The sequence below is a fragment of the Stegastes partitus genome, unplaced genomic scaffold (genome assembly GCF_000690725.1).
Source record: "Stegastes partitus isolate 25-593 unplaced genomic scaffold, Stegastes_partitus-1.0.2 Scaffold1807, whole genome shotgun sequence".
Lineage (NCBI taxonomy): Eukaryota > Metazoa > Chordata > Actinopteri > Pomacentridae > Stegastes > Stegastes partitus.
Genome location: NW_007579538.1, coordinates 46,897 through 69,281, shown reverse-complemented (window position 1 = coordinate 69,281; position 22,385 = coordinate 46,897). Strand labels below are relative to the sequence as shown.

The 22,385-nt window shown below is 42.6% G+C and overlaps 1 protein-coding gene across 1 annotated transcript in view; it reads left to right on the top strand.

Annotated features, from left to right (window-relative positions):
• Positions 1 to 22,385, top strand: part of LOC103372697 (netrin receptor UNC5C-like) — a 99,783-nt gene that overhangs the window by 33,245 nt on the left and 44,153 nt on the right. Inside the window, exon 4 of the mRNA XM_008302402.1 lies at positions 6,204 to 6,307. Within this exon, the coding sequence (XP_008300624.1) occupies positions 6,204 to 6,307 (104 nt within the window). The remainder of the gene's footprint in view (positions 1 to 6,203; positions 6,308 to 22,385) is intronic.

Here is a 22,385-nt window from a genome sequence, read left to right as displayed (position 1 = left end):
GGGGCTTCGTAATATTAAATTACACGTATTTAATAACCTGCCACTTATGGAGGTGAAATAAAGCTGCACCAAGGCAGACATCACATCGCGGCGTGAACAATATGAATTCCACAGCGGTTGCACCTCAAACACTCACACACACAGCCTTACTGTATATTGCCAAGCAACACGGAGGGTTTTGAATGCTCTCTTGTGCACAGTTAGATCAGTTGTTGTTGTCTGAATGATGTTCTTTGTGCTCCACAAAGTCGATGTTTTTTTTTTTTTGTCCGTTCATTGTTGATGCAAAACATAACCAACACATTCACCTCTCAGAGTCTGAAGTAGAAGTTCCTCCTTGAATCCAACGTCTGCTGGTGGAGCACTTTCTGTAGACAACAGTGTGTGTTTGTGTGTGTCTATGGAGTCGTAATAAATCAGTGAATAATTAATAAAGATACAGACGCTCTTTTTGTATGCTAAACACAACCCCCATAATGCCCTCTCTTACTTTATTCTTGTGCGTTTATCGTACTGTTTGCTAAGCAGTAGGCCCGGCCCGTTTGCAGACCTCGCACCTCTTAACATTTGTCCAGAGAATTAACACATGCATGTGTTGTGTCAGCTGAGTGCAGTGTCTAATGTCTGGACGTGGAGCGCTGCCCTCGAGCTGCTCCCAACGCACCAGCGGCTTCTCTTCTGCAGATTTGGCTCCTTTCTTTTTTTCCCCCATTCCCACACCATGTACTTTATTATAACTTTCTGTGGGTTGAAATGCGATACAGTACTTGACATAAAGAACACATAGGTACAAGTAATATTACTGTTTTAAAAAGCTCTGAAACTGTACACACAAAAAACAGCGCAAATATCCTCCATTACGTCTACCCCTGCTGTAGCATGAAGTCCTGAAGTCACGTTTATCAAGCTAAATATGAAATCGTCTCATCAAAGGGACACAAGATGAAAACAAAAACCACCAAAGAAAGTTTTGCTTCCTCGCTGTAACATACGTAGCATCTCCAGCCAGAGCTGTTTTATTCCTACTGCATCGATCTTTATCATTTGCCACAAATATGTTTTAATTACAAATCAATTTGAATTTCCTCTCTCTCTCTCTAATGCTTATGTAATAGTATCTTCCCTCTTGTGTGCTTTATCACTTACATCATTTATCTTTTTTAAGCCAGAGGACTGATTTTTTTTTTTTTTTTTTCTTTTCCATTGCATGCCATTGTGTAGGAAATTGGATGTCCAAATTATCCACTCTGAGACTGAAGGAGAGTACTTTCCTCTTCTCTTCCCAAGCATCTCACATTGCTCTTTATTGCTTGAGCAGCTGCATCAGGGGAAACCGTTATGATTTGGCATGGGCAGCATGCAGCCAGAGACACCCATTTTGGATAATTGCACTGAAATGTGCTTATGTAGAGGTGCCTGAGGCAACCAGCTAACCACAAACATAATAACAGTTTTACTTGAGCTATGGAAGAAGAAGTTGTAGAGGGAGAGGGAAGGAAGGGAGGAGGAGGACGAGAGAGACGCACACAGAGGGCAGGAGATGAAGAGAGAGAGGCAAAGAGAGGGAGTTTATGCAAGGAGAGGTCACTTTTGAATAGATGCTGACACTGCTTTATTGCACATATAATAAGAGAGTTCACACTGAGGAAACCTTCCGTGCTTCTCAACTCTGCTGTAAAAAGTTTGAAAGAGAATTTATCTGTGTGTTTTTTTTGTTATATTTATGAAGCTAGATAGTGTTATCTGCAGTTTGGGAATGAAGTGGGGTCAGTGAATTGGCACAGCTGTCCCTCCTGTCCTGTGCACATATTTCCCTTGGGCACATACGTATTTGCACACACGCACAGAAAACACACACCTTCCACTGACGTGAATTAATGGTCCCCTGGTGTCATGAGCACAATGTCACTTTCACTCGTTTTTTTTTTTTTCTTAAAAACACACGCTCGTGGGAAAAAAAATATGCTCTCTCGCTACCAAACTGGTGAAATTTTTGTCCGCCATAGGCCCTTAGCTTAGCGCTATGTGAGGATACGTGTGTGTGTGTTTGTTCATCCCCCAAGCAGTTTGCTTTAATCTCCTTTAATTTCATTCTCAATCTTTATGGAAATCAACTCACAGCCAACTCCTCATTTCACCATCTCCCTTACTAATTAAGAGCAGGAAATTGTTCCTGGAATTGCCTGGCATGAGAGAAGTGTGTCTCATCCTTCAATCACTTCCTCATTTTCTCCTCGTGTCTACAGTTGTTTTTTTTTTTTGCACGTTAGTGTGTGAAGGTCTGTTTCTCTGTCCCACTGTGAGTGTCTTACCACTTTTGTGCTGCTGTTCTTTCTCTGTGTGTGTGATGTGTCGGCTTATTTGTCTCCATCTCCGGTGTGCATTTTCCGAGACAGTATCTCACCGTCTCTTATCATTCTGTCTTTGTCTTTGGGTGTCTGTCCATGTACGTGTGTCTCTGTGTTGTGTGGGTAGCCATGTGGTGGATTTAGGGCTAAAGCTTTGGGTGATTACTCCCATAATGAACCATCATGCTCTGTTCAGGCTGTCATCCCCCACAGGGATTGACTGTATTATGAAGTTATCATTCAGCCTCAGCAATACTCTGTGTCCCCACATAACTCTCTTAAGCAATATAGCTCTACACACACAGCATCTGATAATGAGTAGATTTATATTGCATGAAATTAAACCTCACTGTGCAGTTGGGATGTCGTCCTGGAGAACTTTCTAAGTCTTTCTATCTGGAGAAAGCAGACGGCGCGATCACCTGAAAGGCCTCGTTCACACATGTGGAGTCAACATGGCAGCTTCTCTCTTAACTGTCACGGCTGATTTGTTTCGCAAACTGCACACAGAAAAGCTGTTAGCACGAATATGTGGGTGAAAAATAATGTAGTGTTGAAACTTTATACTACAACAATGACACATGAGCTGACACTGAGGTTTAAATCTGTCCTCAGGTCAGTCCTGGCAGGGGTCACACAGCCTGGAGCTGTCAGTTGCACCTGTCCGAGGATATTTACATAAAGTAGAAACTCCGTGACGCTCGTCGTTCGCATTTGGTTGACAGTTGACTTTTTCAGCTCCTTCCGAATGCACTGTTTAACAGAGGATTGTCCCTTTACGAACAGTCAAGGATGGTTCACATTAACATACGGGGTGTTTATGGACATAGTTAGAGTTCAGGAATAAAGCAACCTGCTGAAATGGATTGATAGGATGCAAAACACTTGCTCTCACATTTCAACAGCTTTTGTTTTGTTTACTGCGTACCTCTCAGACTTGGGTGAGGATGTCCTGAATCAGCATTCAGCACTGGACCATGTTGATGTGTTCACTTACTGCTGCACATATTGAAGTACCTTTGAATTGTGACATGTGCACCTACCTGTGGATGTCCTGAGGTGCATTAAACAGATGAAGCAGCTGCTTAGTTTAGAAAAAAAAAGACTGAACTGCATAGTGGTGGCTGTGCATCTTATCTGAAGTGATTGGTGATTAAATAGAAAACCTCTTCCTTGGGTTTCCCTTTTGGTTCTCCAACCCTAACGTCCGTATGAACAAAGGGGAGAGTGATTCAGCATAATAAAATTAGCACGAGTCCGTTATTTTCTTTTCAGAGGTCGATTCTAAACTTGCACATTTGTAGACTAGACGTATACGTATTATCTCTCCGTGTCTTTTGGAGTCACATTAGGGTCTTGATAAAGGAGATGTAATCAAAGTTAGATTGATGGTTCGGAGGTTTGATGGATGGCTGGTTTTGAGAGAAATGAGGCAGATAAATTGGAGATGATACAAGGTGGACTCGACTGACACAAAATTCTATTGGATGGTTTGATATAGAGAAAATGGTTGACATGAAAAAGAATTTAATAGGTAATGATCAAGCAGACGCTTTTGGTTTTTCAAAAGAGGCAGTCTTTCTGTGCGCTGCCAACTTTCCTGTTTCTGCTTTTCTGCCCACCTGCCATCCCAATTTTCAACCTTCCCCTTCCTCCCCCCTCCCATATTACCTCTACTTTTCTTTCACTCTGCCAACCTTCTATGTCTTTTAGCCATGTAAGGTGACTGTCCTGATGAAATACCCAGAGAGTGGCTCAGAGTCGACCGGTTCAGCATTAAAAAATGTTCTATCTTGTGTGTGTGTGTGTCCACAAATGGTGTACCACAGCTGACGGATAAGGTGATTAAGAGTACACCTGGGAACCAGGGGAGTGAAAGGACACAAGGTTAATACACACATGCACACGCATGCAACATGGACACACACACACACACACACACTGTGTCCTCCTATGAAAGTTTTCGACATGGTTTTAAAAGGACAGAGGATAGAAAATTTGTCTCCTGTAGCTACAAGCCATCCTTTCAAACCAGCAATGTGACTCTGAAACTCCTCAAAGTGAAAAAGGTTTTTTTTTTTTTTTTTAAATGTATCAGTTGTTTGGTGCTTTTATTGCAGCCATATGCAGGGATTTCTAAATATCTTTTTAAATAAGCTCATGATCACAGTTCACTCCATCTCCAGGGTATCTGTCTGCAAGTATGTAGCCAGATAATTCATTACAGGCTGACCTCAGTTACAATACTGGTATGTGCTACTTCATTACAAATCTTGCTCTTATATGAAGTATTTTATTTTTTACACATGCTAAACTATGTGCATTTATGTTGTTTGGCAGTTCCTAATTTAACCTTATAAATGCTTCTTTAGTGAGTCTTTTCATCCTTTGACTTGATTTCTTCTTCCTCAGTAGAGGTAGAAGAAACCAAACCAGAAGACAACATTAAAAAAAAAAAACATACAGTGATTTCTTTCTTCTCACCTCTCCTCCCTCCATATGTTCCCATTTAGGAATGCATCACAACATCTGATCAGCACCATAAATAAAGTCACCTGCTAAGCTCCTGCAACACCACCACCTATCTCAGATTACACTGTGCTTTATGGGCTGTTTCTCTGCGGCGGGCTAATTATTTTTACATGTGTTAGGTTCAGCTTCAAGTATACGGAGGCATGATTACAGTGTATCAGGGTTCAGCAGAGAACCAGAGACGTGAGCGGGAAAAGTGGCAAATTATGCTTTTAGCTCTGTCCGGTACTTGAAAGCAATCAAAAGTTAAGAAGGACAAGGTTAAGGCAGGAAGGTATAGAAATGTACAGTGTTAGAGGTAACCCTGAAGAGAGAGAGAGGAGGTGAGAGGAAGTTGAAAAAGTTGCAAGCTGACAGACTAAATTTGACAAAAATGCCTTCTTTCTATCTGTTTTTCTTTTTCTGTTGTTCTTATTCAAATGTCTGCTAAGTGTGTCTAGAATCTGCAACTTTTTTTTCCCCCTCCTCAAAAAAAACTATTGAGTTCTCGCTAAAACTTCAGTGAAAGAAATGGTCGAACATTCCAGGCTGCTTTGTAATGCTGTCATTTATCACAGCATGTGAGCCATTAGTGTGAATCATTTATTGTCTTTGGCCTGCCTGAGATCCCTGAACCCTGACAGATCTATATGGAATGAAAGCGAGGTTAAATATTGTGCATAGTGATGGAGAGGCAGGCATGCAGCAAAGCAGCCTGTGTTTAGTGTGTGCAGCCCAAGCACTTAAAAGTATGTTGAGCAGTGTGTGCGTGTAGAACTGCTGCAATCGATATGTGTCTCTGTGCGGGTGCGCGCCCCCCTGAATATGAATCAGTTGACATTCACATATATACTGTAGCTAAGTGTTTTTCCTTGTCGTGAACCGGAGAGTGTGAGAAGTCAGCGTATGCATGGGTGACTTCAAACGCCGCCAAACTCCGTGATTACTGTGTCGTTGTAATGACCCTGGTTTACTCTGGTCTAACACCGTCTCCAGACTGGTCCCTGTAACTGCTGAATCACAGGAGGTTTGGATCCCACACAACTTCACTAGTCGTTGAGATTTCTCCTCTTTTGATTAGTGTTGAATCTGTGTTGTGTTTCCAGGGTTTAAAGATTTAAAAAAAAAACTCCAACATGAATGCATGAATCAAATTAACCAGTTTAAATTCAAGGCTTCAGTTGACCATCGCTGTCACCACACTGTGCAACATAACCGGGATGTCATCACAGCCGACCTGAACTGCTAAATCTGAACACATGAAATCTGCCTGTATCATTACACTTTCTACAATCATTTTGTCACAGGCTCACCGATTTACAAGTTTCTTGTTTCTCTCCTCAGACCTGAAGAAGGCATTTGAGCAGGAACCCCTGGGAAAGGAAGTATCCCTGGAGCAAGAAGTGCTGTTACAGTGTCGCCCTCCGGAGGGCATCCCGGCTGCTGAGGTATGTGCAGCGTTACCGTTAACCTCCACCTGAGGTGAGCACAAAGTAAGATGTGAGATTAAGAGAGAGGCCTGCTGGAGCAGAACAAGGCAGTGATTGAACAGAAGGGATGTCAGAATGAAGACAACAGAGGATGTAAAAAGATACAAAAATAGAAATCATCAAGTGGAAATAACTTGAAAGCGCCAAAGAAAAGTCAGCTTTTTTACAGACGTGACACTTTTTGAAATTGCCTGCAACTTTGAACGACAGACAGCAGAGCTCGGTGGTTTGATGGGTGCATGCACTCCGTCACGATATGCAGTCAGTGGGTGAAGAGTTTGCTGAATAAAAACCTATTTTGCCCTTTTGAGACATTTTGTTAAACAGCCTTTTTTTTGTCTTTGTAGTGATATGCCTATTATCACAAGTTAACAAGACAACACCCGTTCCACCAGAGATCATCTTAGATTTTCATTTGGTATGTTGCTGTAACAAAGAACGTGAAAATGATATGACTAAAAGAATAAATTAGCAGATTTAAAATAAGCGTTAATTGAGTTCACATTTGTCTTATTTTTAAAGGTCTCTCCAACATGTTTTCAGAAAGGTCCCACATCGTGAAAATCTATTTTTATTGTGTTGTAAGGTGTAAAGTAAACACTGTTGGGATATGAGGATGTTTATTTTTGTCATTCCTCAAGCCCCCCTACCTCAAACTGTTCTCATTTAAATGTTTTTCTGTTTCTGCCCATTTCGACTACCTGTTCACCAGCAGTCACTTTATAGCCATTTCCCAAGCTGCAGCTCTGCATTGCTGAGCTACTGATTTTATAACATCATCTGGCAAACCAAACACAACCGCGGCTGTGCTGTGCATTTGGAGATATTTCCATGTGAAGTGATCGCTCAGAGAGAAAGTTAGAAGTGATAGCAAAGTGCTGGTCGTTTACAACGGTGCTAGTGGCAACGTGGTGGACTGTTTTGCTCTGGGTTGTCATCACAGGTGCAGAGAGAGTCTTCTTCCTGAATGGGGCAAAGTCAAAGAGCCTGTTGAGAACAAGGCTACAACCAGGTCTTACACCGTCATGCTGAAGTTAATCATTTCTGCTGTATTTTTTTCCATGTGAGACTTTAGAAATAAAAAATGACAGGAAAAAGAGCCACATTAGAGAGCTGGATATCATTGCCGCTGTCACTGGACAACTAGTGCAGCACTGCCTGGGACAAACAACACTACAGGCATTGAGCAGGACATCAGAATACAGGATTAGTATGCATACCTTTACTATCTCAGGGGTGTTACCAATACAGCCAGCACAAACCATGCCGATCACCCTATAACCCTGTGCCACACATGCATCTTCAAAACTGCCAACGTAGGTGAAGCGCTGGAACAAAGACCAGCTGGATTACATTTAAGTAGACAATATTGTTACCGATTGTGTCCCAGGCCATTTTCCTTTTAAAAAGAGACTGATAGAAAATGTAATGTAAAGGGACAGAATATTGGACTATTTCACATTACGCAACATCATGTTGGATCGTCAGAGGGGAGCAACCTAAATCCTATTTTCACCGACAGATGCTCGTAAGCGCTGCTACACTGAGGTAACGTCGATGCTTAGATCCAAAGTTTAAATTTAGTCTTAAACATCCCCAGAGAGCCAATTTAAACACAAGTTGCATGAAGAAATCCCAGCACAGAGGTTATTTTCCATCTCTCTTGCGCTCTAGGACTCCAGAAGGACCGAAAAAAAATACCACGTTCCTCCTTAACAGCGCAGATGTACTGTACATACTACTTAGAAACTGAACTGAAGTGACAGTTTAGGAAAACAAAAAACTTCTATTTGCTCACATAACCTATTATAAAGAGCACATCAGTCTTTTGGCCACTTAAGCGGTTAAAGCATGTGACTTTATTGCCTTGCTCAAGGACGATTTGAGGCAGAGATTACCACCCCGTGCTATCCGCAGGTGTGGATTTCAAGCACGCACATAAATACAAGCGTGGTACACATACTCTCGTAACCTCCGCTGTGTAAGATAATATTGTACCCCTCAAGTACATTGTCAGCACATTGACATTTTATACACTCATCAAACGTGTCACACAGTAAACAAGCACTTTGGAAGAGCCGCACACGTCATTTCCACTCCCCCAGGGCCGTAACTACAGCGAAGAATGCCATTTACAATTCAGATTGTTCTTTACTTTCCCGGTTTCATCTGGCTGCGTTCCCACCTGAACGGATAAAAATACATAATTTCATTTAGTTGGTCACTGGGGAAGAGCAGCACGGCACTCGGAGAAGGCTGCCGCTACCGGATAAGGAGTCTCTGAATCAGGTTTCACTCCTCAGGGTTTGATAGTCATTTTCAATTGCACCTAAGTACACAGCTCCCCTGAGAGAGAGAGAGAGAGAGAGAAACTGAAGGAGAGGGGGCGAGGGAGGCACTCAGACGGAGCAGCATACAAAGCGAAGGGAGAGTGTGAGAAAGGAAGAGATGAAGATGGGGCAAAAAAAAAGAAGAAGAGGAAAAGCATGACACAGAATGATGAGTGGAAGGAAATAACAGAGTGATCATTGTAGAAATCCCTCATTCTTTCATTGGATTTTGACGTTAGTTACCATCATAGTAGCCACATAGACGTTCAATGTTTTTTTTTGCTCATTTTTTTTCCTGCCGTACGCCCACATTCACACCGGAGCACCTTCATCTCTAAGATGCCTCTCCGCACTAATGACTCATTACTATTCCTGCCTTATCTGCATCTCTCGGTGCATTTTATTTTTGACACCTGTTTGAACAAAACACATTGATGCACAAAGGCGTACTCACAAACCTCCCGGGTGCACACGCACGGACACTCAAAGCTATTTTTCCAATGTGTTCAATTTGCTACCTCTTCCATTCCCTTTTCTGCTGTCATAATGGGATCTCGGGGCAAATGGATTGGTCTGTCTCCCCCTGTCTGGTGAAGCTGATTAGAGGGATTTGGGTTTAAAACCTGCTGATGACCTCAGGTGGTAGCCCCGGACTTTCTTTTTTTATCTCTTCTGATTTTCTATTTCTCTTTGTTCTTATCGTGTCTTCACATTCTCTATTTCCCCCCCGTTCTAACACATACAACCGCCTTCTTTTTTTTTTCCCCCTCTTGATTGACAGCCCTCACTGTTGGCGTCCCGTGACCCCTTTAAAAAACGTTCTAATATTAGTGGTTGCGGTTGCCGTGTCGACCAGTTGACGACCGCTGTAAAGTTGTCAATGCGACGGGGTTGGTGCCCTGTCATGTGATACCTACGTCTTAATGCCCAGCTGGCATCACATGGCTGTCAACATGCTGCACCGAGGCCTTGACTCCCTAAACTCACAATTTACTTTTAAACAGCTTTATTGCACGTGCAGATGCTTGTCCATACAGTCTCTCAAACATATGTACATATTGAGCCTGAAAGAAATGCGCACACTCGAAGCATCACAAGCTGAGGTTAGCCGGTGATCATTTTATCGACTGCTGGCCTTGAGAGGTCAGGGTCAAACTAATCCGGGATTGAAAAGAAAACGTCTACACACCGATGCACCATTACTTCCTTTTCACTTTCCTCTGACAGTACTGCTCTTGTCAACATTCAGTCTCCTCTACATGTTTTTTTCTCTCTCTCTCTCTCTCTTTCAGTCTGAAGCTCCTGAGAGACACACAATTTGAGACATTGTGAAATCTCTGAGACACATCTAAATCTCTTTAGACTGTGATAGAAAGCCTTTAAAAGCTGATGGAAAGCTATTGGATTCAGCAGGGAAGGTTCAGCAGTTCAGCGGGAAAGGCTTTATGGACACGGACGGGTAGAAAAATCAGAGGACTCGCAACAGGTGCAGCACAATGTTCAATCAGAAATCATCCCGAGTTTAGTTAAATTTTTCATGGCATCATCCAAATCAACGGAGAAAAGTTCTCTTGAGAAACTCCGCTGGAAGCGCCACGTGAAATCTAGATCCCAGCCACTCTCGACCGTATATTTTCCTCCACGAATGTTACGAGCGTCATTAGGGCACGAAGGCAGCGGACTGACAGCGAGAATACATTTATCTTAAAACTTAAAAGAGCAGGAGTGACCCCAAAGGCCAGGCAAAGTCAGTGGACTGCACATAGCAGGTGGAGTTATGGATTTGTGTGTGTGTGTGACTGTGAATATTTGTGTGTGTGCCTGTCTGCGTCTGTCTCTCGGTGTGAGTGATTACCCCAGCTGCAGTGAAATAAACACATCAGTGTGTGGTGACAGGCCCTCCATGTGTCTGTTCCTAACAAACACACACACACACACACACACACACACACACACACATACACACAAAGTCAGACGGTAACTGGATATGCTTCTGGAGCCGGGTCAAGTTCCTGTCACATTCTTGACCGCTCAATCCTCACCCTAAATTAATGCAAGTAATTCACATGGATAAGAGCTAACCACCGACCTCCATGTTGTCTTTCTGCGTGCAGCTTTTTACTTCAAACGTAAAGCCAGAAACCTAATAATTGATAATATTTGGATATATCACACATTAACGATTCGTTTCGTGTGTGTCGTGGTGTCATTGGAGGATTGTCCTCCAAAGGTGGAATTTGGATTCAAGGTCCACTTCAAGCTAAAATTTGCCCAACCTCGGTGTCCTTGATCGGGCTCCACATCCAGCTAACATCTCCAAGGTTGCTGTCCTGCAGCTAATCACACAGAAATGAGATTTTTTTTTTACCCTCAGGCGTAACACACATCCCTTCCCAGGAAATAGCTGGGACATTCATGGTATTCAAATGTGTTGGTGCGAACCCAGGAGGCACATCTTACACAAGCACATTTAACTCCTACCCTCCCTCCTCGCCGTGACCACTGATTTTGTGAATGACTTTCCATGTTAACATATGTGGAATGAATCCAGACATGTGGATCTGCGTAATTACCCCAACGTGTCTGCTGCGTATGTATCGGTGTAACTTTGTGATGCAAATCGCAGCAGACTTTCGTGTCAGAAGGCATCAGTGGGTTGGTGTGACCAAAATGCTACCGGCTACCTCATCCTCACACTCACCCGGCACACTTGTACGCAGACACGCAGTCCGCTCCGGTCCTCGCAATCGCCGCTGTGTCATATGATGACGTTTACGAGCAGAGTCTATCTGGAGGTCATAACTGCGGTGCCGGTGGAGTGCTTTAACTGGACAGTGAAGGTGACAGTGTGAATTAAACTGTCCAACAAATAAGACAAACTCTCGTCCTGCGTCTAGAGACCGAAGCGGATCTATTGAATTCCTTTACACCCTCTTTCAAATCCCTCCAGAGTTCAACATCCTTCTGTGCCTTGGAATATGTTTAATAAATGCTGCCGGATGAACTATTTGCAACTTCTGAATGCGTCTCAATCGTGTGTTTAGCCAGCACATTCTACCAATTCCTGCATCAAAATCTCTGTCAAAGGATTTAAAGATGGAAGAGATTTTTTATCTATTGAAATAAATAACTGTAGATGTGATAAATGGCATTTTTTTAAAAACGAATGAAGAGAATTCAGTGGACCCAAAGGGACAGGAGAAGTGTATAGACGGAGCTTGTGCCATCAAATAAAGCCTCAGATATTTCCTTAGCTTTACAAAATGTGTGACCGCTGCATGAGAAGAATTAAAGTCATTTTCATTTTGGACATTCTCCAGTGAATCGCATGTGTGGATGAGTGTGTGTACCTGTGTGAGTGCGTTTCATGTGTTGCCTCTGTGTGTGTTTTTGTGCACAAAAACAATTTATGTAATGCTGCTTCTTCAATAGATCCTTACCTTAATCCTCTTTGAGCTAGCATAGTAAGCCCCACGGCTCATCTCCCATCACATTTTACCTTGATCCTCAACCTCTGTCAGAAATCATCACCGTAATCCACAGATTAGTCAGCAATCTCGTTTTTTTTTTTTTTTTTATTCCAACTACCCAGGTGAATTATTGAAATGGTGTTTAGATTATTAAAATGCTGTTGTGGTGGTCTATCATGGCGGGAGTAATTTACAAATGGCGCAGATGAGGGAGAGCCTCACGGTAAACGCATCGTGGCGGGAGATTAAGATGCGATGATGTGTTTACGCCGACACGTGAATCGACGCACACGGATGCAGGCGAGCGCAGCGTCATGTGCTTTATCCGTGGGATTTCTCCAGTCGGTGTATACCAGTGCGAGTCCTTTATAACCACTTTGTATTTTCAAAAAGATATTGTCACAACTGCACAGACAGAAGGGGAGAGAAGAGGAGGAAATATATACATCCAGTGTAAGCTGTGATTTTAGTAGCCTTGGGAGGCTGCTCATCCAGTGATAAGCCGTGTCAGTAAATTCAGGCATTAGTCAGATCCCACTCCAAAGCCAGCAGACTGTGCAGAACTGCATCCGTAATGGGACTTTTCCATTGCAAAAACCTCAGCATCAGCTACCGGGCTTCCTCACTATTTTATTCCGTTGACTGCTCTCTCTCTCTCTCTCCTCTATCTCTCTCTGTGTCTTTATACAGTCATACGATCTGTGTATCTGTTGCTTGTTTTCCATTTTGTTTAGTTCCAATCACTGGTCCTCTCTGGACTGGGACACTCAAATATATTTAGTTTGCTGAACATCTTGCAAACCAATTCTTTCCTTTTACTTCCTTGCTGCCTTTCTTCCTCTTCCAATGTAATGCTGATTTCAGAGTACATGCACTGTTTGCAAATGATAACGGGAACTTTTTTTTTTTTTCTCCTCCCCTCTTTTCTTTATGAAAACACTAAACCAAGATGTTTATCTTGGCACACAAGGGAAAGAGTTTTTTTGCTATTTCGGTTCTCACAGTAACTGTAACTGCGAGCAGTACATCCGCCTATCGTCCCGGCCGTTTAGGGAAACTATCAATCAAAATTCAAAGAGGGAAGCTTCTCATTACCTACAGTCACTCTGTATTTTGTTTCTTAACTGACAGCTCAGCCTGCATTATGTTCCTCCCTCCCATAGACAGGACAGGAAGCACGCAGGCCAGTGATCATACAGCATGTAGTTTCAGCTCTCTGTGGTCTGAGGTTTGAGTCTTTTTGAAACTGGGACTTTGTTCTTTTGTGTGTACGGTATGTAGAGGTTGAGTGGGTGCTTGACTCAGAAGTATGAGGCGAGGACATAATGAGGGCGTTTGTGTAGATCCCCCCCTCCTCTCCTCTCCCCACACACCCCCGAAATTAGGAGAACCTTCTCTCTCCCCTTTCATTACCTGTTCAAAAGCTTTGGCAAAGACTTATAGGATAGTCCGCCTTTGCAATTAACTTCTTTTAATGTCTTTCTGGCAGTGACGGAGGAAAAAAGTATTCAGTGTTGAAATGCTGGTTTGTTTGTTTACTGTTGTCACCAGATTTATTAAAGGAAAATAATTTACCATCTCAGCTTCTTTTTTTAAAGCTTTTTTTTCTATATTTTGGACATTAAATGAAAGGAGCAGTCAGGAAATGTGGGGGAAAGAGAGCAAGCAAATGACACACAGTGTTGGTCTGGCGGGCCGGGAATCGAACCGCGAACTCACCGGGCTCGTAGTACGCTCGCCTCCATCACATCGCCCCATCTCAGCTATTTTCTCTCTGTCTGCTCCTTTTAGTATTCCGTCTCAGTTCGCCTCTTGTCTCTCCCTCTTTTTTTCACTTAGTCTCTCTCCGTCACTATCAGAGGCTCTCAGTCTTCCTCATGCCCCCTGTCTTTCTTGACATAGTTCGAGACAAAGCTACGGATTGATGGTGACATGCCAGCGTAGAGTGTACTGCATTGTCAGACAGCTACCCGCGCTGCCCTCGGCAATCCTGACAGTGTTGTCATGGATGAATGAACACACTGTTTTGACACAGGGTACAACAGTGTCAAATAACAAAACTCTGCTCTGTTCTGTCAAGTTTTATAAGTTGTTAGACCTTGTAAGTCTTTTAGGACCACAGCATAACTTTTAAAATTGTGTAGCTGTGCACATAAATCTGTCTATAAGAGGTTTCTGTATACTTTTGGTATATAAATCCAATGCACACGAAACAATCATTTGTGAAATAATTTAGCAGCTAAAGTAGTTTTCAGTCCTGCTACCAGCAAGAGTTTAGAGATAATTTTATATACTTAACTACTGGAGCAATTGGGACAGTAAAATCCTCATTTGGGACCAACGCTGAAAAAGTTTAATAAGCCAGGGCTTTGAATAATTGCTACCAATTAATTGCTTTTCACTTACATCACTATTCAGTTAAGTAGTCTTCAGCGAGTTACAAAAGGAGGTCATTGTCAGTGCAATTAATATGTTTTTTTTATTTTAATAAATCTGACTGTGTCGATACCAGAACATTATCAGATAATGTCATCTTTCCCGCATATGTTTGTAATGATCTTCTCCTGTCTGATTATTAAACCCGTTATAGCTCTAAATGCGGTCCTTCTTTAACGCTATTCAACATGTGTTTGGAAATCAACGTTTTTGCTGAGCTGTATTACCCATGATACTGCTTACGCCCCAGAATTGTATTGAAACATTAGCTTATCAAGCGCTCTGCCAAGAAGCTGTTGGCGCGGTTGATGCGTTGCTGCTTTGAGAAGTATAATTCTTTCAAAGGTAGCTATAGCTATAAGCTATCTAAGTGTGACCTGGCAGAGACTGAAGTGCAGCACTTAGAGAAAAGATGCTCCTATGCTTCTGTAGGAAACCATAAAGAGGGAAAATGCTGCTCATAATGGCATCTGCTGCAGTTTGATGCACGGCTTTGCGAAGCTGTATTTCCAAAGACGTGGTATTGACAAATGCCGGTTAATTATTCTGCTGAAAAGGCTTTTTCTTTTTTTTTAAAGGCTCACCACATTTATTTTCTTAGAGTGAAATTTATCTATATTTGTTGTTGGGTTTTCATGCTATTGTTCTCTTTTAGAAGTGAACATCCATCCATCCATCCATCCATCCATCCATCATCTATACACCACTTAATCCTCACTAGGGTCGTTGGGGGGCTGGAGTCTATCTCAGCTGACTCAGGGTGAAGGCAGGGGACACCCTGGACAGGTCACCAGTCTATCACAGGGCTACACTTAGAGACAGACAACCAAGCACACTCACATTCACACCTACAGACAATTTAGAATCACCAATTAACCTCAACATGTTTTTGGACTGTGTGGGAGGAAGCCGGAGAGAACCCACGCTGCACGGGGAGAACATGTAAACTCCACGCAGAAAGATCCCAGGTGTCCTCACCAGGAGATGAACCTTCTTGCTGTGAGGCAACGATGCTAACCACTGAGCCACTTTGCAGCTCTGCATTGAACATGTGTGACTGAATTACTCCAATAATACACCTTGCCATTGTATAGCAGAACAGTTCTACAGGGTTTGAGCAGAGACGGAGGTGAGCTGGTGTGCATGACCTGCAGCAGGGAGGTGGAGAGAGAAGCATGGACTTTATAGAGCTTTACAGAGAGCAAGTAGGGCTTCTTTTCATGTAAATAAAAAAACCCCTCTACATAGGAAGCTTTGATTCACAGCGATGAGCTTTAAGAGGTTTAATTATTGACCAGAGTTGAACTTTAAATGTTTTCTTTAAAGCCAACATTAATTGTTGGGAAACAGAAGAACAAATTATCTCAGATCTTTGGTGCTGAAGTCAAAAGTGTTTCGCACCTTTTCATCACCTCTGTTAAACTGTACTACAAACTTTTCTCAGGTCTGAATGTAATTGAGAGGGCAGCTGTATTCCCTACACAGTGTTTTTCAGCAGAGGCACCCCCGCCCCCCCTCAGTGTTTGTTTACCACACTCATACTTTACATCCACCAACAAAACGCAACACAAACAAACGAGGAGGTCTCTAATAGTTCAGTTGACCAGGCTAATAAAGCAAAGCTGATTTTGTTATTGGGTGGTTTTAATAACACTGGAGAGCTGGAGAGTCAATTAAAAAGGATTAGCATGCCCCCAATCAGCTCAGAGCCTCTTCATGCTTTAATGATTATGGAGTGTCATCAGCACTCCTACACTGTACAGTGAATCAGCTTTGACATGCACACACACACACACACACACACACACACGCTCACACGTGCACACAAAAACACGGTGTTATGAAGTAAACTCATAAAGGTACTGAAAGCTTCCCACTCACATCCACGAACATCTACAGAAAACTGCTTTCTTATTTCGACTAACAGATTTATCAAAAAATAATAATAATAAATCAACAACACTGAAGTTTAAATGCACATCTTTGTATCGGAAATAAATACAAGATAAGAGAATTTTTATTTATTTCTATTCCCCAGTTCTACCTTGAACACACGTTCTTTCTAAATTAAACCACAAAAATAACTTGACAAGCCTCAGACCTTGAGGTAGACAGCGGTACAGTACGCCACGGCTGATTGTGTATAAAAGAACGTGTAAGGACATAAATCTTTGTCCGACCGAGAGATGAAAACAAGGAGCAGGAGTATGAATTTACTCGACCGTAAAAAAAAAAAAACAAGAACTCATTGTTAGAAAAACTCTCTCATTCGGTTCTGATTGAATTAATGTAATTGCTTTAGAGACAATTTACATAATCCCTAAAATCAATATTGTTTATTGCAGTTATGATACTCAGTATATGCATGGAGAGTCTAAAAATGAAGCAGAATTAGGTCAGTTTGCTTAAGTAGACGGCACAACTTGCCAGAAAAGCATTCATTCAGAGATGAGTCACACGTTACAGTTGTACACTGAAACACTTGAACGCTCTTTTGCAGTGTCCAGTGGTTTGTTTCCCACTGCTCTCATTTCATCCCCACCCGCTATTTCTGTCTCCTGTATTTCTTTGTCCTTGTCTCGGGCTCTTTGCATCTCCCCTCCCTTTCACCTTTCGTTCCCTCCTCTTCTCTCCGTCTTCTGCTCTTGCCATTAGTTATGTTAAAGTACTTAGTAAACTAGGGGGGTTGAGCAGGAAAGGCAAAATACATGGCTGTCCTGAGAAATGAAAAAAAAAAAAAGAAAGCAACAGAGACACAGATAGACAGAGCTTCAACACTTTTACTGCACTGACCCATAACCATGCACAGGGCTGTTCTATAATTTAACAACCTGTCAATCACTTCAGCGCTGGTTCACAGCAACCAGAGGAGTCAGTTGGGCAACACGCTGCCTTTAAAGACTTAAGGAAACTCTATAAAATCGCATAAGGACACTTTTGTGACTGCTGAAGTTTGAGAAATACACGTTTTATCAGCTGTGTTGTAGAAAATGTAGAGGATATAAAAGTAATTGTCAAAAGGTGAGTGTGATGATTCAGAATCTGAGAAACACAGACAGCTACTTAAATTAATAAAGGATGAATTGACCATTTGGCGGCGGTCAATCCATCAGTTTTGCATATTCTGACAGCTTGAACGTGTGTCACCACATTTTATCGAGTTCTCGTGAAGTCTCCACGCTGCAGAATCCTGCGGAACACAAACATCGCCTGGTGACGGTCTGGGCTCGCAGATTAGACGAGAACAAAAAGTACAGCGTGCTTTAATGGAACAGAACAGAGAAGGAGTTTAATCTTTTAATTTCCTAACTTTCGTTCTCTCTCTCGTTCTCTATCACGAGTTGAAAGCGTTTCCCTTTTGAACTTTTTCTCCCCCCGGTGACGGCTGAGGTGTTGATTCTGATTCCAGCTGTTACTAGGTCAGCATCTGTTTGGGGAAATGTTCCCTCGACGTGTCTGAGCTGTTGAGTGGATTTGGATGTTTTTCGTCTTGCCTCTTCCTCTAATGATTTGAGCCCAGGGTCTCATTTCAACTTTCCATCCCTTAACACTCTCACCCCAAAACTGTCATCTCTGTGCATCCCCCCTCCTCCCTCCTTCCTTCCCTTCAGCTACCGTTGCTGCTATCGCTGTCCTCTTGCTTTTTCCTTTCCTAGGAGTGGTTTTCTCTTTTACAGTTGTCTGCTTATTTATTCTATTTTCCCCCCGTTGGTTATATATTTTTCTCACTTTCATGTCACCAATGTGTGGCTCTGAAATTCGTTATTATTTTTGCAAATAATTATTTACAATCCCTTTTGTCTTTCACTACCAGTATGATCGTTAGATCAGTGAAGCCTTCAAATGTTGATGGAAATATCTTATTACACGCAAGTTGAACATATTAAAGTGGTGCATGCAGGATTTTATTTTTTTACACAAGGAGGCCACTGTAGCCCCACCCCCCAACACAACGGGGAAGTGGCTTTGCTTTGTTAGCACCACATTCATCTGCCTTCCTCCCCCCCTAGCTGCCCTCATACCTGCTGTCTCTGCACTGACCTTCCCAGTTCATAGTAACAAACCTCAGGCGTCATGTGTGTAATCTGTAATGGAATTGGTTTAAAACCCCTTTATCTGTTGGTGATGTTCCTTTTTTAACCTGCACAAACTTACTCTGCTTTGGATAATGATTAGTTGTTTTTCTTCTCTTGAATAAATAAGTGCATTCACCTGGTTAGAAATTGCGTAATGAAATCGAATAATCCAGTATCTGTGGATCTACAAATGGAGAGATTTTCTTGTGCCATGCAGGCTTTAAGTGTCCACATCGCATTCCCCCCGTAAGCTGCCCATTGGACCAGCGTTGGCTTTAAAAGTCCTTGTTATGTCGCAAATCATGCTCGCTCGCTCCTCTGTGCCTCCTTTCATGGTTTTTTGAACTTCCACTTCCAAATCACTGGCCTTCGTCTCCGCTCCCTTCGCTTCCTGCACATCTTTCTCCCATTTACTCACCAAGCACCTGCACCGTGTCTCAAAAGTGCAGCCTGTGTATCAATCTTCCACATTGGTAGTCCATCTATGCAACGCCTGGTTCTGCTGGGGAAGCTAACAGTAGCTGGAATCGCTGGTGGATTTTTTTTTTTTTTTTTACACATGTACTCCTGTTTTAACACAAAGATTCTTTGGGTAAATTATTACCCACACCAGCGTCCTTGTGTCTTCTGCTAATTTTTTATCCTCTCTCTCCTCCCCTCTCTGCCTGCCCTGCATTCCTCAAATGACTTTTACTTTCCCTCTCTTGTTTTCCCAAGTGTTGGGCCTAATGGATTACCCCGGTATATCTTCCCCCCAACTAGTCTCTCCGCTCCCTTCTCGCTCCGTTCAGCACCTCAGTCTCTTTCCGCTCTCCCTCATCTTTCTTTCCCTAATTGTTGACACAGTATGGAAATTCCAAATCGCTCCGTCGCTTCCCTCAGTCTCCCTTACCTCCTCATTACCTTTTCATTTGTCCTTTTCATTTCATCGCACTCTCTCCTCCCTCTTCCACAGGGCTCCCTTCGTCTCTCCCTTCGTCTCTCGCTTCCTCTCCCCATTTGTTGACATTGTCGGCTTAGCTTTAATGGATCACCCACAGGTATCTGCTCCTGGCCTGCACTCCCTGTTTCCTCGTCCTCCTCCACCATAATCACTGCCTCCCTAACTCTCAATTTTTCCCTCCTTCACCGTTGCCGTGGAAATACCTTTTCTTTATCCGGCCCTCCCTTGAGATCGCTCCCCATCCATCTTTCCCGCTCTCTGTCTCTCTCCATTCTTGAATGTTGACATGAGAGGGTGAGTCTAATAGATCACTGTGAAGCATCTGCACCTGTGTTAAATCTCAGAGGTAACGCGGCGTGTGCGCGTTCAGACGTGTGTGTGTGTGTGTGTGTGTGTGTGTTTGTGCATGTGTGCACTCCGGAGAAGCCAATGTAAGCTTTCTGTTCAGCACATCTGTGACCTCCTTTAGTGCTGAGCAACTTCCCTCTTCTTTTTTTTCTTTGCCTCTCCTTTACTGTCCGTCCTCTCCTTCATTTCACCCTCGTTCGTTCTCTCCTTTGTATCATTTATAAGGACACATGGTTGAGAGGGAGCCATTAACTTAGTTATTTTAGTTTCCAGGGATGAGCTGTAGCAGCAAGTTATGTTGGATCTTTGAGAACCATGGATGCTGCTTATTATGCATTGTTGAAGTAACTCCAAAACGCAGTATTTGTATTCACCAGCACAAGTTACAGTAATACACATATATCGTATGTGTGTGTCATACATCATTCAGTGGAAGCGTACCAAGGTGCAGTGGAGTAGTAGGTTATAAATAGGCCCCTGTAGGCTTGTCCCAGTCCAACTGGGTGTCCTCCTGTGTCCCAATTCTGTCTGCGTGGGACACCTTGGAGAGCGCTCCATCCCTTACACTCTGCTGCACATTGGGGATATGTACTTCTTCCTCGATACCCAACTGCATTTTAATTCCTTGTGGTGCAACTCTTTTAAGAATATACACTAAGTCCTACTTCTTTTTATGTACAAGACCTTGGAGAATTCTCTGATCTTGCCCACGGATTTTTTTTTTTCTCCTTTTTTTTTTATGGTTCACAGCTTTGTGCAAATGACTTTAAAGGGTTCATATTTTGTTGAACAGATTTTTTTTTTACCAAAACATTGCTTGTGATTATAATTTACCAGCATGCTGTGTTAAGTTAATGAAACCTGTTCGCTCTCTGTTTTTGCAAATCGTCTAATGAAAATCTGTCCTTCATGTGACTTGTAACGACACCGTCAGAACATAACTACATAGAAAAATGTCTTCTTTATTGATATTTAAACAGAAATATTTAATGAAGCCTCAAAAAAACCCTGAAACAAACAACTTTAACTGCTTTTTTTATCAAAGGTGTCTTTTGAAACATCAGTGTGAGATGATTGTCGATGGTGACCCAGTTATGTCAGAGTGGTTAATTGGGTCTTTATGTCGCTCGCCTCGATCTAGTTAATTAAGCTGTCAGAGCCTCTGAAATCACATGTTGGCACGCACACACACTCACAGGAACCGACACACACACACCAGACATACACACACTTCCCCCTCTTATATACGTGCATACACATAGCATAGTGACCCAATGTTGACCTGCGCAATCTGCCCGGCCTGGCCACTCCTGGCATGCATTGTGCTGTAGTGGGGTTGGTGGCTGCACTATATTCCCCACAGAAGAAGTGGGCAGCAGGATTGTCCTAATCACCTCCCAAGTGTAGTGAGAATGCAGACAGAAACACTACGACATATGGCCAATTAAAACAGTGATGTGAAGTAGTACAGATATACTGCGGGTGACTGAAAATCGTCCAATCAATGTAATTCTGTGACAAGGTTATTATTAACAACTTTTCCCGACTGCTGCCCGGACATCAACAGTCTATTTTTTTAATACAGCCTCGAAGCTAATCCATTTCTTTGAGCTGTTTTCTGACACGTCGTCTCTAATGCTTTGCAGGTCTGCTTATCTGCTCGTGGCTGTTTGCTGGTGTTGTACTAGAACCACTTTTTTTTTTTTTTTGAAACGCTTGATTACATCTCAAAATTGTCTTTTTAGTCTGTCTTATCTTGGTCTCAGACAAAGAGGATTTTATTCCAACATCGGTCAAGACCTTCTCTGGGGATATCACTAAATTGCACATCGTCTGGTGTATTTGTTAACATCATTACTGTGATAGGATGTAGAACTTTGTGCTTCGAATACAGTCAGTAACTTGGAATTGGGTTACTTTTAACGGCTGTCGTGCCACCACTTGGCCCTGTTCTTGGTCATCTCGGCATAGTTGCTCATGACTTGATCTTGGTTTTGGTCCATGACTATAACAACACTTTTTTTTTCTTCCAAATGTTTAAGCAGGTCGCTGTCGTTTGCCACCTAAATGGAGACTGTCCCATCCCTTTAGTAGACTTCCAGGGACTTGGAGAAGCAATGCCAAGGCACACTGTTTATAATATGTATTCGTAGAGGAGTTACTATATTGGAGGTCGCAGTGAATGAACCCACTGAGGTTGACAGGACAATTAGTCCGGAGGTGTTCTCGCCAGTCACTACACTATCTGGCCATTTGTATTTGTTAGAATGCGATCGGTTGGCAGGTACAGTGATGCCAAGAGGTGCAAAGAGCAAGAAAACAGTCATTGCACTGAGGAGTAAGGAGAATAAACACAAACTCTAAAACACACATTATGTGCTGCCTGCAAATCTCAGTGGCTTCAACTTGCTTTTCCAAATCAATGCTTGCTAC